Genomic DNA, 16684 nt, shown 5'->3' on the forward strand with positions numbered 1-16684 from the left:
CGTTTACTCTCATCACCGTCTAAAGTTCATTGCACTGTCAGGATTGTCTAATAGTTTTTTATTTGTTATTTTTTTCTACAAATCAAAATGATCTGAAATTTAGAACGTACGTACATCTTATTGAGACGGACCTAAGAAAAATATAAAACAAATAATCCGTGAAAAATAAATTGACCAAAATGCCCCCAAAAAATATTTTGGGGTTATTTTGGTCAATTCATGTAAAATATTGTTTTGACATTTCTCGTAGATTCATCTATTTTTTATGAACATATGCCCCAAATTTCAAGTCATTCTGATTAGTAGAAAAAAAAATGAAAAATGAAACACTACTGGACAATCGTGACCATACGATGAACTTTGAACGACGATGAGAGTAGACGAAATCACAATTCATTTTCTCCTATAAACATTTTGTAGTATTTTTCATATATATATATATATATATATATATTTAAAGCAATCATGCACAACATATGCATAGAAACTAAGAGCATGCAACAACATAAAAAATTGTATATTACACGAGTATCTTACACAATAAATTGTATATACAAGAGTTCGCCACTATAGGAGTGTGGAGCACAATTTTTTTGAGAAATTTCTCCTTCTAAAATTCTTTATGATATTAGAGTCATTATTGCTTGTGATGTAATCCATAAAGCACAGTCAAAAGAGGGAAAATTCGAAGGGAGATTACGTGAACACTTTTTTTCATCGGTAAAAGTTAGTCTTTATTTTCCCCTTGCTTTTTATCTTCACGCCACTCACTGCATTAAAGAGCTTGGGAAAATTGCTGATACCTTTGATATGGGGCTTTCTAGATAATGTCGCTAACAAATTGTTTTATCATAATTTTTATCTCAAAACAAATTTTTCTATCAAATATGCTCAAGTAAAAAGGTAGTTGTTTTTTTTTTTTTTAACAAAAATACATTTATCCATACATGATGACGTCCAATCCCCGAACTAAGTCCACAATATGACAGACCGAGTGCGCATGTTGAACTAAGTGCATGTTGTCACACAATGATTGCCGGGCTGAATGGGGACATTGTCGGACCATGCTTTGGGCCTATTGCCGGACTGCATGGACCTATTCCCGGACCGCTTTTGGGTTATCGATGGACCACTCGTTTATACTGTCAGACTGCCTTTTTTATGTGTGTTATGGGAAAAAAATTAAGTGGCGTGTGTTAGAAGAGAGATAGGACATTTTGGTTATAAAAACTATAACTTTTTGATTGGAGGTATCTGTTAAAAAAATTTATTTAATTATAATAAAAAATTAATTAAGAGACGTTGTCTAAAAAATCCAAATACTCTCCATATCTTGCAAATTCTCCCACTCCATGTCATCTACCACTCATCCATAATACTCTCCATAATACTCATCCATAATACTCTCCATATCTTGCAAATTCTCCCACTCCATGTCATCTACCACTCATCCATACCATCCATATGATACATACCTTTCATATCATCCATATCAACCATGACTAGCCCATAGTCTACACTCTTTCTTATACACCGAAATGCTCTAAAACTCTCGCTTACCCTCTCTGAGTCGATGCATCTATCATCAATTATCTCTTTTGCTCGAATTGACAATTTATCCTTATCAAATAAGTATATTATCCCTCCACCCTTAATATAGAAAATTTTGTATCGGAAAAAATGAAAGTGACAAGTCTACACCAAAAATGTATCTCATTAGAGAATCCTCATAAAAATAGGCAATCTACATACAGTTAGGCTTGCTTCTTGGTCTTGTTCCTTTTAACAAATATGTATCTCATTGGAGAATCCGCATAAAAAAGAAATCAGATACACCGAACCAACGTATCTTATCATATGGTGACTTTGAATTGGGTACTTGTATTAAATCGTTTTTAAAACAATTGAAAACAGAAAATTTTGAACCGTCCTATGTTGCTAACGTCATCCCACAAGGAGGCAGTTCCATATTTTGCCTAGCGTACCACGCTATAAATGGCAGAAAATAAATTTTTTTAAAAAAGGGCGCGGTTTGTATAGAGCCGAGGCTCTAAACAATCAAAGTAGAGCCCACCTTCAATTAGGGTCGAAAAATATGGTTTTAATATTGACAATCTCTGTGATAGCCTTAAAATATATTTTCATATTTAATTATAAAATTTAAAGCTTCGAAAATAGTATAGATCGAGCAGATCTATGAAAACTTGAAAATCTTAAAAATTAACGGTCCATTTTTTTCCAAAATTATAAGATATACTATTTCCAAAACTTGAAATCCATTTTTTCTCATATCCATCCATCTTGGTGTCGATATGATCAGTTCGAGGATATTTGGGCATCAAAAGAACCTCTTCTAGTGAAATTTTGGATGTAGGCTCTAATTTGATTGTTTAAAGCTTAGGCTCTATAATAAACTTTTCTATATAAAAAAATAGACATTGGGGGAAACGGACAAACATAAACAATTGTTTCATGCGGGCAGGACCACATTTGTATAAGGGATTGTATACAATGAGACCATTTACCTTTGATATAAGGTGGTCACAATTCCTTAAAACCATTTGATGTGAATTTGATAGCTTGGATGCGTTACGAAGTTTGAGAAATTTTTTTTTTTGAAGTTTGAGTTTGGTCAATGGAGTAATTACAACCACCTAATTTTACATTCAATGGTCAAGATTAATGTGACCACTTTGTATAAAAGGTAAACGGTCTCATTCTATACTTTTCCTTGGTATAATATGTGTTCCAAATGCATAAAGCATCCATCTTAAAGACAGATATAAATAGGTGGTCCATTTTAAAAAAAATGTAACTAACTGTCCAAATGTTTTGTTAATATAATTATTTTTTTTTAATTTTTAAAATTTATTTATTTTTTCATAGTCATGATCTCCAGGTTAAAGATTATATATTCTATAAAATTAAAGATCAAATTATATTTTAAAAATATATTTACTGCCAAGCGCACATTTCCACATTTTGCGGGCTTGCCCACATGTTAACCGTATTCAAAAAATAAGGGAAAAAGTTAAGATAAAGTTGCAACCTTAAAATGTAGAATTAAAGGTGCATCTAAAAAATCCATCATAAAAAGTTGTTTGGATGTTGGAAAACCCTCTAATTAATCATCCCAACATCGAGATGTATGAATATGAAAAGAAAAAAGGATTTTGAGTCCGCGAAATAGTGTATCTTGCAACACATTATCTGCACTATCAATTTTCAAGTTTTTCATGTGTTTATATATTTGCTTGATTTAAATCATTTTTATAGTTTAAAATTTTATATTTAGAAATGAAAATAGATTCTCAAGCTATCTTAAGAAATTTTTTTTATCAAAATTACATTTATGATAAAATTTAGATGTGAACCTTAATTGAATTGTTTAACGTACCACACCCAAAAATAAAACGAATACCTCATTGTGAAATATTTTACAATGCGAATAAAAAGGTAATTCCGTAATATTTAATCATAAATTTCCAAAAGAATATCTCAAGGAAAAAGTTTGTATAGAACTGAGGCTCTAAACAATACAATTAGATCTCATCTCAAAAATTTCACTGAAAGAGGTTGTTTTGATGCCCAAATATCCTTAAATTGATCATCTCGATATAATTTCACTAAAAGAGGTCGTTTTGATGGCAAAAAATCTTTAAATTGATCATCTCGACATAATTTCACTAAATGAGGTTGTTTTGACGTCCAAATATCTTTAAATTGATCGTCTCGACATAAAGATGCATGATTTTGAATTTTGGAAATAGTGCATCTTGTGATGCATTTTTGGACTATAAGTTTTTCAAGTTTTAATAGATCTAATCGATCTACATTATTTTTAAAGCTTTAAATTTTATAATTAAATATAAAAATAAATTTTAAGGCTATCACAAAGATTTACAGTTGAAACCACACATTTCTCGACCCTATTTGAAGGCGCGATAAAATTACAAAGAATAAGGATTCATCAGGATAGGCACCACATGAGTTGTCAAAGAATCACGTCTTATTTACTTGATGGACGCCACAGGCGTTATTAAAGAATCGTGTCTTTCACGGCAGGTTGATTTCTCTATGTTACGTAGTGGACAACGGTCTAAAGTGAAGTTTTCTAATGGAAAAATGTACCCACTCTCTATTGACTGAGGTTTGTACAACTGCCCACTTTATACTGTATTGGTGAGTCACACTTCTAAATTTAACTGAAAGATAAGAGTTTCAGAGTCGAAAACCGTACAATAACTTAAAAACTTGTTACAAGATTGGAGTTTTTTAGGACATAAATTTTAATAACCTGTTACAAGATTGGAGTTTTTTATCACATAAATTTTGCTCAAATGATCAATTCGGAAAGTTTTCCAATTTCAAAACACCCTTTTCTACTAAGGTTTTAGGTCTACTAAACTTCTATGTACACCTTACTTACTTCTACAGTGTATGGTTTTGACGTTTTCTCCATATATTACAGTAAACAATTATATACTTTAAGCCAAAAAATAAAATACTCCTGTGGGAGTATATTGTCTATTTGCTCCCTAAGGTAAAACCGTACCTAGAATTTAACTTTAGGAACCACACATTTTGGTATATAACTTCTCCAATCTAAAAAGTAAAAATATTTCTTTAAGAGTAATGAAATTGCACCTTTTATATATTTAAAAAATAATTTCTCGATATTGAATGGAGACGATCCAAGTTTTAAATGGCCAGATCTGCGTGTCAGAAAACTCAAATTTTTAATTTTTTTTTGTTTTTTGAGAGTAATCAGTAATTCTTAGGTAGCCTCTAAATTTCATACTGAAAAAATCTAAATGTTCCAACCGAGGGAGTGGCTCCCGCGAGGGCATAATGTACTTTTAGTTTAATCATATTTACTTTTGTCTTTATTGGCACCTCAAAATGTATGATTTGTTTCGGCATCGCACCTCAAGCACCGATGAGAAAAACTTTTACCATTCCTATTAAAATAATTTTTTCTCTAAACAATTATTAAAATAATCGTTATAAACAATTAAAATTATAAAATACCTTTCATCATTCTTATTAAAAACTTTTATCAACTGAGGTAGTCTCTAAACAATTATTAAAATAAATTTTTCTACACCAGAGACCGATTTGGTATTTAATACAACAATAATGCAAAACAATAATTTTTTAACACGCATAAGTCATATTACTAAATGTACATCGGATTTAAGCTTGTAAATAACAACAATAAAATTCCAAATATATTTATCTATATATTCCTCATAAATTACATAATTCATACCATATCATGAACAAAACCCCATAATCTACATGCCTCTATCCAGGGAGGTAGAAAATATGCTGGGGATAGGGAAATCGGATACCAGAAATTTCGAGTCACTTTGCTCCGGAGTCCGTCACGTGGTGGCGGTACCGTTCCCGGGCCAGGGCCACATCAACCCCATGATGCACCTCTGCAAGCGACTTGCATCCAAAGGTGCAGCCATAAGCTTTGTGGTCACAAAAGAATGGGTTGGGTTCATGTCGGGTCAGCCGATTCCACCAAATGTTCGACTTTGCCCAATACCAAATGTTATACCCTCAGAGCTGAATCGAAGCGCAGATTGGACCGGATTCATTGAAGCCGTGAGCACAAAGATGGAGGAGCCATTCGAGCGGCTTCTAGTTGGATTGTTAGAGACGGAGGAACGGCCGGTTTCCGTTGTTATTGTTGACGTCTTCATGCCGTGGGCGGCTGATGTGGCAGAAAGAAGGGGTATTCCGGTGGCTGTGCTTTTCCCTATGGCGTCAGCGATCTTCTCCATCTACTACCACTTTGATCTCCTCTTTTCAAAAGGCCATTTTTCCGGCAGCTCCACTGGTAAGTTATAAGAGCCCTTCTGTGGAAAGTTACTATGTAACAAATGTTATAATATGGTCATAAGGGTGAGGAAAATATGGTCAGATGGGTTGTAACGATGAGTGAATGAGTTGGACGGTGAAGAAGGAGGAGTGGGATGCTTGCCGTGATCCCCTCGTCCTTCGGCAGTTGGATAGAAGGCCCATTGAAGAGTTTTTCCTTCGTTTCTTGGGAAAATTATAGATACTCAACATCAACTTCCAGACATCTTATCTCCAAAAATTTTTCTACTATACCTTAAATTGCAATATTGTTTTTTTTGTATTTATCCCCTGAATAAAAACATCAATCAATTTAAGATGAAAATACTCTTACTCTCTCTACACAAACAAAAATATGATATATGTCACCTTTTGTATTATCTCATTCTCTCTCTCTATCCAATCACTCTCTCTTTCCTCTATTGGCCATCTCTCCCCGCTCTCTTTCTCTCTCTACCTGCTCTCTCTCCCTCTCTTGCTCTCTTTCTCTCTCTCTTTGCCTGCCTTCTCTTTCTTTCTCTCTATCTGTGGACACGAATTTTCATAAGCTTTTTTTTGTGGTTTGGCACAATTTCGTGTCGGACTACAAAAAAAATTCTGGTCCGGAACATTGGGCAAGTAGAGAGAGAGTTGAAAGAGATGGAGGATGGAGAAACGGGGAGAGACGGTGGATAGAGAGAGAAAGAAAAAGTGTAGAGAGAATACAAAAAACTAACATGTAATATTTTTGTTTGTGTAAAAACAATAAAGGTGTTTTCATCCCAAATTTATTGAATTTTTAGTTTGGGGATAAATACAAAGAAAAACAATATTAGAGTTTAGGGATAGAAAGAATTTTGAGCGTCAAGATACCTATAAAGTTGATTTTAGGGAGTACATATAATTTTCTTTTGTTTCACATGGGCCCGTTTTCGACACCTTTAGACCCAAACAAACCATTGGGCTCCTAAGCATACCACTAGTTTTAAAACAAAAAATTATAGAAAGGAAAATTGTTTCATGTGGGCTGGACCACAAGACTACATATGTGGTCCAAAAAATGTAAAGCATCCATCTTAAAGATAGATGCAAGTAGGTGTTCCATTTAAAAACAATGGAAACTAACGGTTCAAATGTTTTCTTACTAAAATTATTATTTCTAGCTTTTAAAATTTACTTATTTTATCATATTCATGATCTGCATGTTAGAGATTACATGTCTTTAAAAATTAAGTCCAAAAATCCATCCCAAAAATATATTTATTACTAGGCCCACATTTCTACATATGCAGCCTTGAACCCATAGAACCGGGTCCTTATAGAGATAGTCGCAATTTGTACTTCCTCGGTCTTTCTTGCAACAGTTTTGAAGCTACAATGTTGATCCCATTTTCGCAACTACTCCCCCAAGTCAAAAAATTAATGTTTTGGGACCAAATTACCGTTTTAGACCTCTCCAACATTTTTGATACCATACTATTAACCTTATTTTTACAACTACTCTGGTGTAGAAAGTAATTTTTTCAGTACATTGGACCGGTTTGTGCCGGTCTCATACAAAACTCTACCAGACCGGTCTCATACAAAACTCATTTTCTTTTTCACAAAAAAAACAAATGAGTCCAATAGTTGAAAAGAAGTCCCTTCAAATATATCTCGCTCTTTCGGAGTCCCCGAACAAGAATGTTGAATTCTCAGCCCAACCCCACTACCATGTTGAATTTGATCTACCCAACCCCACCAACTCCCCCTGCAACGGCCCCAAGTCCCCCCTCTCTCGTTTCTACCCCAGCTCACCCACAAGGTTCATCCTCTCTCAATCCCACCTCCGCTGCTTCCTCCTCACAAAAAAAAACAAGCCACATTTGGATGAGTCCACCGCAACTTAGAAGTTATCTAATCAAAATACCTTCGGAAGTCAAAAAGAAAAACCAATTGTTGCCGGGCTGGGCTTTGCCTGGCCCTAGCGCAACCATGATCCTCCTAGTGCTGCCCAGGCCGGGCACGGTCTAGGCCAGACTAAAGCAGCCCTAGCCCAATTCCAACCCAACCCGGCCCTCGGGTTGTAGTGGCGCAGCCCTTGGGCTATATTTTTTAGCCTAAACCCTAACTTATTAGAGGCAGGTTGATTGAGCCGCATCGGGCGGAGCCACCTGGCTAGTGCCCCACTAGGTTTTTGAGAACTAAATAATAATTAGAGTTGCTTTTGGTGGAGAGGGAAAGAGGGTTGGTGGAGGAGGGAGTACATTTTTTCTTTTCATTTTCATTTTTGCTGAAAAATAGTATTTGACACCAAATTCCGCTCTACTGATAGCCCTAAACTAGGCTCTGATACTACTTGTTGGTTGTTTGTTGCTGGTTCTGCTTTTCTCGTATTTTATTTGCCAAAAGTCAACCCATTGGATTTAAAGCTTATGTGCACAACAAAATGTAATCTTTCGCCAAAACAAATTGACATGTTAATTTCAATTTTCAAGTAAGCCAAGAAGAACATGTCGACTACCTACCCGGCGTTTCTTTGACACGCATACTTGATCTTCCGCACGTGGGTGGGAGAGAGGAGGCACAACAAAGAGCAAGGTGTCTGCAGTTCTTCCAACAATTTCAGCAAGTCAACTTCATCCTGATCTACTCCTTCTATGAGCTCGAGAGTCCAACGATCGATGCCTTACATGCATTACTCCCACGTGGCCACATTTTTCCTGTCGGTCCCTTGATCCCCTTACCCCAAGAAAATGAATTCAAGACGAATGCTAGACCAGAGGTTGACTGCTCCTCATGGCTAGACTCACAACCTCATGGCTCCACTCTCTATGTTTCACTAGGTAGTCTCGTGACTGTCCCGGATAGACAAATGATGGAGCTGGCCTTCGGACTTATTGAGAGCGAAATCCGATTCATTTGGGTAGCTCGAGATCCTACGAGGAATTTAAGAGACATGTGCAAGGACAATGGCCTAGTAGTTACTTGGTGTTCTCAATCTAAGGTCTTGAGGCATCCATCCATAGGGGGTTTCTTAACACATTGTGGGTGGAATTCTACCATGGAAGCTGTACTGGCTGGTGTACCAATGCTAACTTTCCCGATTAATTTCGACCAACCAATGAATAGTAAGCTAGTTACAGATGATTGGAAGGTTGGGCTGAGGGTTAGAAGTGGACCAATGGGTGAAAATGAATTGGTCGGTAGAGGAGAAATTGCTAGCCTTGTGAGAAGGCTCTTTGACGGAGAAGAAAGCAAAGAAATGAGGAGGAGGATTGAGAAGCTTAAGGAGGCTGGTCTAAAGACCTTTGAAAGGGGCGGATCATCAGACATTAGCTTAAATGCTTTCCTCGAGTCATTAGATTGTTGATATCGATCGATTTGCTTTAAAAATCAGTGTATTTTGTTTGACAGTTTGTCCGGATGTTTCGTAGTGTTACATGAAGACATATACCAGTGTGACTGCGTTGTCAAGCTTTGGAAAGGGAAGCGATCGAGCAGTGACCAATTTGAATGAATTTGGGAGTATTTTGTTTGTCATTTGCTCTTTTGTTAGGACTTAGGAGTAGGAGGTAGGCTTATTAGCATTACCAATTAGGAGTAGGAGTAGGACTTAGGAACAATGACCAATTCGAATAAGCAGGGCTATATTAGGCTTATTAGCATATAACCAGAAAAATCATCAAATAGTTGGCATGCAAGTGTCATCTTTAATCCTTCATTTATATCGAATTATCAGTTACTATGGTTTGCCGAAAATCTCATCAACACTATAAAAATCACGCATAAAGTTTAAAATTTTGTCATGCAAAATAGAATCAAAACCCAAAGTAGAGTATGATTATTGTGAACGTCATCCAAGAGTTCTAATCGCCCCATACAAATTTACAGCAAGCATATTTAATTAAAGGGTGAGGTTTGTTTAAGGTTGAGGCCCCAAACAATCTAAGTAAGACGCAGTGACGTACCCCTTAAATAGTGTCAAAAGATGATTTTTCAATAGCAAAAATCTTTGTGATAGCTTAAAAATTTATTTTCATCTCTAACTATAAAATTGAAAGTTTCATAAATAATGTAGATTGAGAATATCTACGGCCATTTGAAAATACTGAAAATTGATTGCCCAGATATTACATATGCTATTTCCCATTCTTGAAATCCAAATTTTTTTCACCGCTATGCATTCAAGGTTTAAATGATTCGATTTAAGGGTTTTTTTTGGCATCCAAAGAATCTCTTCTAGTGAATTTGTAAGGTGTGATTTAATTTGATTGTTTATGACCTCAACCTTATGTGAACTTTTTTCTTTAACTAAAAGCCCATCTTAAATCATGCTAAACAACTGGGAATGATCGTCTATCTCCTTGTTCATGCAACTTTCCCAACATCAAATAGTATTTTAAATACAAAAAAGGAACAAAATCATAGGACAAACTTACTGATTTTGTAGACTTGCAGGTCTTATTTTGTTGCTTCTCAAGCGAGAGAAAACCATCATAAATTATTTTGTCACGAAAGTGCATGAGAGAGAAGATAATTTAGAGAAAGAAATAGGGCAAGGGAGACACAACGCTTTAATTTATCTTTTGATCACTGTAGGCCTCACATAGATATGAGAAGCCCCCGCTAGTTTTTTGCATGTGTTGAATCTCTAGGAAATTGTGGAGTGCGTGGTATAAAGTTCCCACTTTATCTTGTTTCTTTTCCTTTATTTGGGATGTTTGTTTTTGTCTTTTAAAAGAATCCTTTTGTCCTACGATTAAATATCTATTTTTTGAGACCTATCTATTTTTGAGATTCTTCTATGGACCCGGTTGGCCAAACCCGTATATGGAGAAATGCAGGCCTCTTAATAAATTTATTTTTGAGATAGATTAGTAAGTAATTTTTTAGGACATGTAATCTCTAACTAAAAATAATAATTCTAGTAAGAAAAATAAATAAAATTTAAAAATTAAAAATAATAATTCTAGTAAGAAAACATATGGACCGTTAGTTTCTATTGTTTTTAGATAAAACACCTAATTGCATCCATCTTTAAACTAGATGCTTTACCCTTTTTGGACCGCATATTTAGAAATGTCGATCAGGTATGAAACAATTTTCCTTCGAGCATTTATAGTTGATTTTAAAAATGGTTAAATTTTGCAAGTGCATAAAACATGATACCTACCCTTTTTAAGGAGAATCTTTTCTTTGTTAGGAAGATTAGTGAGAATAGGTCCTACAAAGATCAATTCCTTTTTTTTTGTTTTTTTTTAAGATGGTCAAAACTTTATCTAGAGTCGAATGTTACTGAGATGTCCACTAGAGATAAAAAATTGTAGACATCATATTGTAACATCCCACCATCCTAACCAGATCTATTAGAGATAAAATATTATAGACATTATGTTGTAGTATTTTACCATCTTGACCACCTATGCTTCGAGGATATTTTTACTCCCAATAATATAAGTCTTATTCAGGGAATCACCATCAAATGAGCTATAGGTAACTACTATGTGACATTATAAGAGTAACTATAACATGATACCAGTAAGTGATACTTGTCTTCAAATGGCATAACGTTGCATGTGGCGCTACCCACATATTAAACATCACATGTGGTGCCACTTTTAAGCCATCTGATTAGAAATAACTATTGAGATTGCTCCGGTTGTAATGTCACATCAAAATCTCTTTAATTTCTAATTTTTTACCACAAACTATTTTCAAAGCAAAATTTGGAGCATTGTCTTGCCTTAGCAAAAGATAAAAAATATTTTTATAAAAATAAATAACCAAAAAGCCCTTACAAGTTTCAAAGATATTTTAGTAAAATATCTTTTTGTTATTTTTTTTTACCATGGTGCCTCTATTAGATATGTGCACGCTCCAAACACGCTGTTTAATGATCTACAATGGAAAATTAAAAATAAAATATTTCAAGCCATAGGATCAAGATAAAAACCTTAATAGCAACATGTAGACTTTGTGAGAGTCCTTTATGCAACGTGTCGAATGCAACCCTCCGATGTATACACAAATCCAACTTCCCAAATTAAACTTGCCGCTCTACTTGACTAAGTACACATAGCTAACATTGGGGCATCATACTCCTATCCCAGTCCTCTCCTCTCATGGCGGAGCATGAAGAGATCCCCGCCATCGGAAAACATGATTCCGGCAAGACACAGCCATTCATCCGCCACTTAGCTGTGGTCCCATACCCAGGACAAGGCCACATCAACCCCATGATGCGCCTTTGCACGAGACTCGCATCAAAAGGGTTATTGATGAGCATCGTAGTGACTGAAGAGTGGCTTGGCTTCATAACTTCCGGTCAGGAGCCATCGCCTAACTTGCGGCTATTCTCGATACCCAATGTTTTACCATCCGAGCTAAGACATGGAGCCGACTTGACTGGCTTCATGGAAGCCGTGCACACGAAGATGGCGGAACCAGTTGACTGGCTCATTGGCTCCCTTGAGCCACCATTTCAGGGCTTATTGCTGATTTGTAGCTTCCTTGGGCGGCTGATGTGGCCGAGAGGAGGGGTCTTCCGGTGGGTTTGCTGTATCCGATGGCATCGGCTGTGTTTTCTATCTTCTATCACTTTGATGACTTGGTTTCTTGGCTACATTTGCCTCCCAACTTCTCAGGTGAGAATGGGCCACATAGATACACTTCCTCTTCTCCAAGACCCTCTTTTTGAATGGTAAAAGTAATGGCGAGAATGGGCCACATAAGATTGGGTGCGGTTTGTATAGAGCCAAGGCTTTACAATAGCAAAATAATGCGCTTCTTCAAATAGTGTCAAGAAATATAATTTTGAAATAGCTTTAAAATATATTTTTATTTTTAGTTATAAAATTTAAAGCTTAAAAAACAGTGTAGATCGAACAGATCTATGAAAACATGAAAATTGACAGTCTAAAAATACGTTACAAAATGCACTATTTCCAAAACTTGAAATCCATTTTTTTTTTCTCATATCTATGCATCTTGATGATATTTTTCATGATCAATCTTGATGATCAATTTGATGATATTTTTCAAGGTGGGCTCTAATTTGATTGTTTAGAGCCTCGGCTCTATATAAAATTCTTCCCATAAGAATTGAGCCCAATTAGCTCACAAATTTTCATGTTTTAACTTGGAGAACAATATTTTAAAAAACCAATAATGTCCTTAAATTAACAATTTCACCAATGAAAATGGTTAGTATCTAAGAAATAATTTCCTTTCCGTGCTTCTTAACGAGTTTTATTACAACACACCAACTAATATAACAATTGACAACAACAGTATTTTGGTAATTTGACCCAAATACTCATGCCCAGAGTCAGAATTTGGAGACAAGAACAATCAAGATTATTTGAGTAATGAGAAATCCTTTAATGTGGCTCTATGGAGAAATAAAATATGTGCAACTATTATCAGCTATCTGATATGGATGGACAACTGAGATATAATTAATGTTAATCACCTTATTAGATCTTAATCAGGCCACTCAAGGTGTTTAATTTTTAGTCACTTTCTTACTAATCATTTTCAAATAAAATTTTGGTTGTCCCATTTTTTCATTGTGGCATCCCCAATAAAAATAAGAAAAAATATTTTGATAATGAAAAATAACCAAAATGTCTCTACTGTTGGGTTTATGTGGCCTTTAAAGGCTTTATGAGTGCTTTTAAAATGAAATAATATAGTGCAACATGAACTCATTGGGCGTGTGGTCCCTCGTAGACCATACCATACAAACGATGTTTGCAGATACCGGACTGTGCTTGACGATCTAGGCCAATCGGTTGGGAAAAACCCATGTTACCTAGGCATGAAGAATAAACCGATGAGGGTTTATGGGTTAGCCCTTAATGAGGTCAAAGAACATGCACGGATGAGTGAGCCGATGGACTGTATGACCCTTATATGTGATGGTGACCTACAGAGACGGGGAACAAAACCTCATCCATGTGCCATAACACGACATGCATACCGATAGATCGAACGAAAAAGCCAGAAATCCACCTTTTAGGGTGAGCGTATGCATATGTGAGATATCCTCTCATGCGCCATAGAGCTGTGGTCGCATCTGGTATTGGTGACCCAGACTCGTCTTTAGGAGAGGACCTGTAATCCACAGATTGGAATTGCAACCCCTTGGATCATCAGCCATACTTTGGTGATCCACTAATGAGCCCCTGCTTAGACTATGGGTCATGGAAAACACTGGGTCGGTCTGATAAAGCAAGTATGGTCCATAGTCCACAGTTAAAGGTGAAGTGTCCCATGATTTGTTGATTCAATTACTAAACTATATAGATCAATTTCCCATAAAATTAATTTCTTGTGTTTGTTTTATGAAATTGATTATTTTAGAATTATTATTTAAATTTTTATGAACCTCTGCATATTTTATTTATAACTTTTAGATTTATAAAATTAAAGATATTAATTTTACAATGTTTTAATATTCACTAGAAATTATTTTGTTAATTTTAAATACATAAAAAAATAATCATGAGGGCTCATTGTGCACATGAGCTCACCATGTTTCTAGAAGGTGGGGCCCACATGTGCCTCCCATGGGTGGAGGCCCCACCTCTTATTACTTTCTATTTTACGAAAAGTTTTGTTTTGTGTTCCATGTGACCTTATGTTTTGGTAACTTTTAAATTGTGACATATAGTCAAATTATGGATTGAGTATGATTGACCATATATTGATTTAATATGAAAGTAGATATTGACTTAATATATCTTTGATAGATTTTATGGAAGATATGTGTAGAGATGTGCTATTTTATGAAATGCATAATATTTAATTAAAATTAATTTAACTTATTTTCTATTGATGGGAAAATAGTTTAGGAAATGGGAATAAGGGTTCATACACATTCCATAATGTTGATGGCCAAGCTATGGAATTGATGGTTCAGATCTCTCACTCTATAAATCACTCTTGATCAACGGTCCATGTTCAATATCACAAGAAGATGCAAGGTAAGGAAAACACTAAGAAACCCTAATATTGTTCAAAGCCTATAAAAAAGATTTGTCTCTAACAAAAATCTCTACACCTTATCTCTTGTACTTAATTCCATGTTTCTCTCTTACATCCAACTTAGAATTTCTCTCTCAAATAAATTTTATTATAAAATAGACTCATAATGGAAGTCTAAAAACTTAGTGTGAGCCATAAAACATTATGTTAAGAATGTAAATAAAATCTTGACTTCCAAGTCATGCAACTAGTTTTCGTTGCAGAAAACAACACTTGTACACCCTTCAATAAATTGATTATATCTTTCAAAGCATAATGAATTTCTTGATGAAACATTTTTTATTTGAAAGTAGACTCAATTTTGTTAATAACAATAAAATTTCAGCAAGAAATAAAATTATATGTTTGGTGGGAAAATCTACGGAACTCAATCGACAGTTCTTAGATTTTGCAAAGTCAAAACTGACACCCTTCATTGATGATTCCATAACTCTCAATTCCCTTAGGATCTCCCACTGAAATTTTGTAGGTAGATCCTAATCTCAAATACACACAATATCACTAAAGTATGAAAAGAAAGATACATCATTATCTTCTTCATATCATTGTCCAAAATAGCCTAGAATACTCATTGTGCAGAGTGCCTTTTCAGAATTTGAATATGCTAACAATTATTTAACTGGGGTGTATTACTTGACCACAACTAATGACATCAAGTATCAATAGCTCTGATACTAATGAAAGAAAGACTTATGTGATATTTTTATCGGGGAATAATATATATATATATATATATATATATATATATATATATATATCACTCTTTTTATTTTGGTAAAAGATCACTTACATGTGGTCTTATTACAATAACATATATTTCAAAGTAAAATCAACATGGCAATAAAACCAAGATCTTAAAAGTTGATGTCATTGAAATAACTATGGATTATGCTTGAGAATAAAAAATAAGATTGCAAGAAATAAAAGAAAAGAGTGCCGGAGATTACCCCAACCGAGCTTATTACACTCTACATAGAGTCACCACCATCCGATGGCGCGGGATCGACGATCTTGCTTCAATCTCAAACCGGGAAAGCAAGGTTAGGTCAAGCCACAGCAATAAAACATGAACCCCTTTGATCACAAACTCAAACTCTAGGTGATTCCCTTAGAAACCTAGTTTGAGAGAGATGAATTATCTTTTTACTAAACCCTTAGCCATAAATCCATAGTTGAGAGATTGGAGAGAGAAGAACTCCATAACCTAAATCCTTAGATTATTTCACAATGTGAGAGAGAGAGAAACTTTTCTTGAAAGAGAAAGAGAGAGAAATTCTAAGTGGGATATGAGAGAGAAATATGAAATTAGGTACAAGAGATAAGGTATAGAGATTTTTGGGTAGAGACAATATCTTTTTATAGGCTTTGAACAAGATTATGGTTTCTTAGAGTTTCTTTAGCTTGCCTTTTCATGTGAGTTTGAACATAGACTGTCGATCAAGAGTGACTTATGGGGTGAGAGATCTGAGCCATCCAGCTATATGGGGTGAGAGATCTCACCACATAAGTCACTCTTGATCGACGGGGTTTGAGTTCAAAGGGGTTCATATTTCATTGGTAAGACTTGATCTAACCTTGCTTTCCCGGTTTGAGATTGAAGCAAGATCGTCGATCCCCCGCCATCGGATGGTAGTGACTCGGTGTAAGGTGTAATAAGTCCGGTTGAGGTAATCTCCGTCACTCTTTTATTTTATTTATTGCAATCTTATTTTTTATTCTCAAGCATAGTGCATAGTTATTTCATTGACATCAAGTTTTAAGATCTTGGTTTTATTGCCATGTTGATTTTATTTTGAAATATATG

At 35.1% G+C, this 16684-nt stretch overlaps 1 protein-coding gene and 1 long non-coding RNA gene across 2 annotated transcripts; one reads left to right on the forward strand and one right to left on the reverse strand.

The window, feature by feature from the left end:
- Positions 1-5195: 5195 nt before the first annotated feature.
- On the reverse strand, positions 5196-12532 carry LOC148782976 (uncharacterized). Its single transcript, XR_016051761.1, has 2 exons — positions 11786-12532; positions 5196-5870 (listed from the first exon to the last, which is right to left on the reverse strand). It is a non-coding gene; the product is annotated as an uncharacterized LOC148782976 (long non-coding RNA).
- LOC18429412 (UDP-glycosyltransferase 87A2) lies at positions 5249-9372 on the forward strand. Its single transcript, XM_006838698.4, has 2 exons — positions 5249-5851; positions 8328-9372. The coding sequence occupies exons 1-2, from the start codon at positions 5302-5304 to the stop codon at positions 9200-9202; spliced, it is 1425 nt and encodes a 474-aa protein (XP_006838761.2). The 5' UTR covers positions 5249-5301; the 3' UTR covers positions 9203-9372.
- Positions 12533-16684: the final 4152 nt, after the last annotated feature.

This window comes from Amborella trichopoda, chromosome 3 (genome assembly GCF_054954075.1).
Source record: "Amborella trichopoda isolate Santa Cruz 75 chromosome 3, AtrichopodaSantaCruz75HAP2 v2.0, whole genome shotgun sequence".
In the NCBI taxonomy this organism is placed as follows: domain Eukaryota; kingdom Viridiplantae; phylum Streptophyta; class Magnoliopsida; order Amborellales; family Amborellaceae; genus Amborella; species Amborella trichopoda.

Bases quoted from the DNA above. Each gene is read 5' to 3' on its own strand.
- LOC18429412 (XM_006838698.4), top strand. From the start codon at position 5,302: ATGCCTCTATCCAGGGAGGTAGAAAATATGCTGGGGATAGGGAAATCG. The intron at 5,852-8,327 runs GTAAGTTATAAG...TCAATTTTCAAG, and splicing joins TTTTTCCGGCAGCTCCACTG to TAAGCCAAGAAGAACATGTC.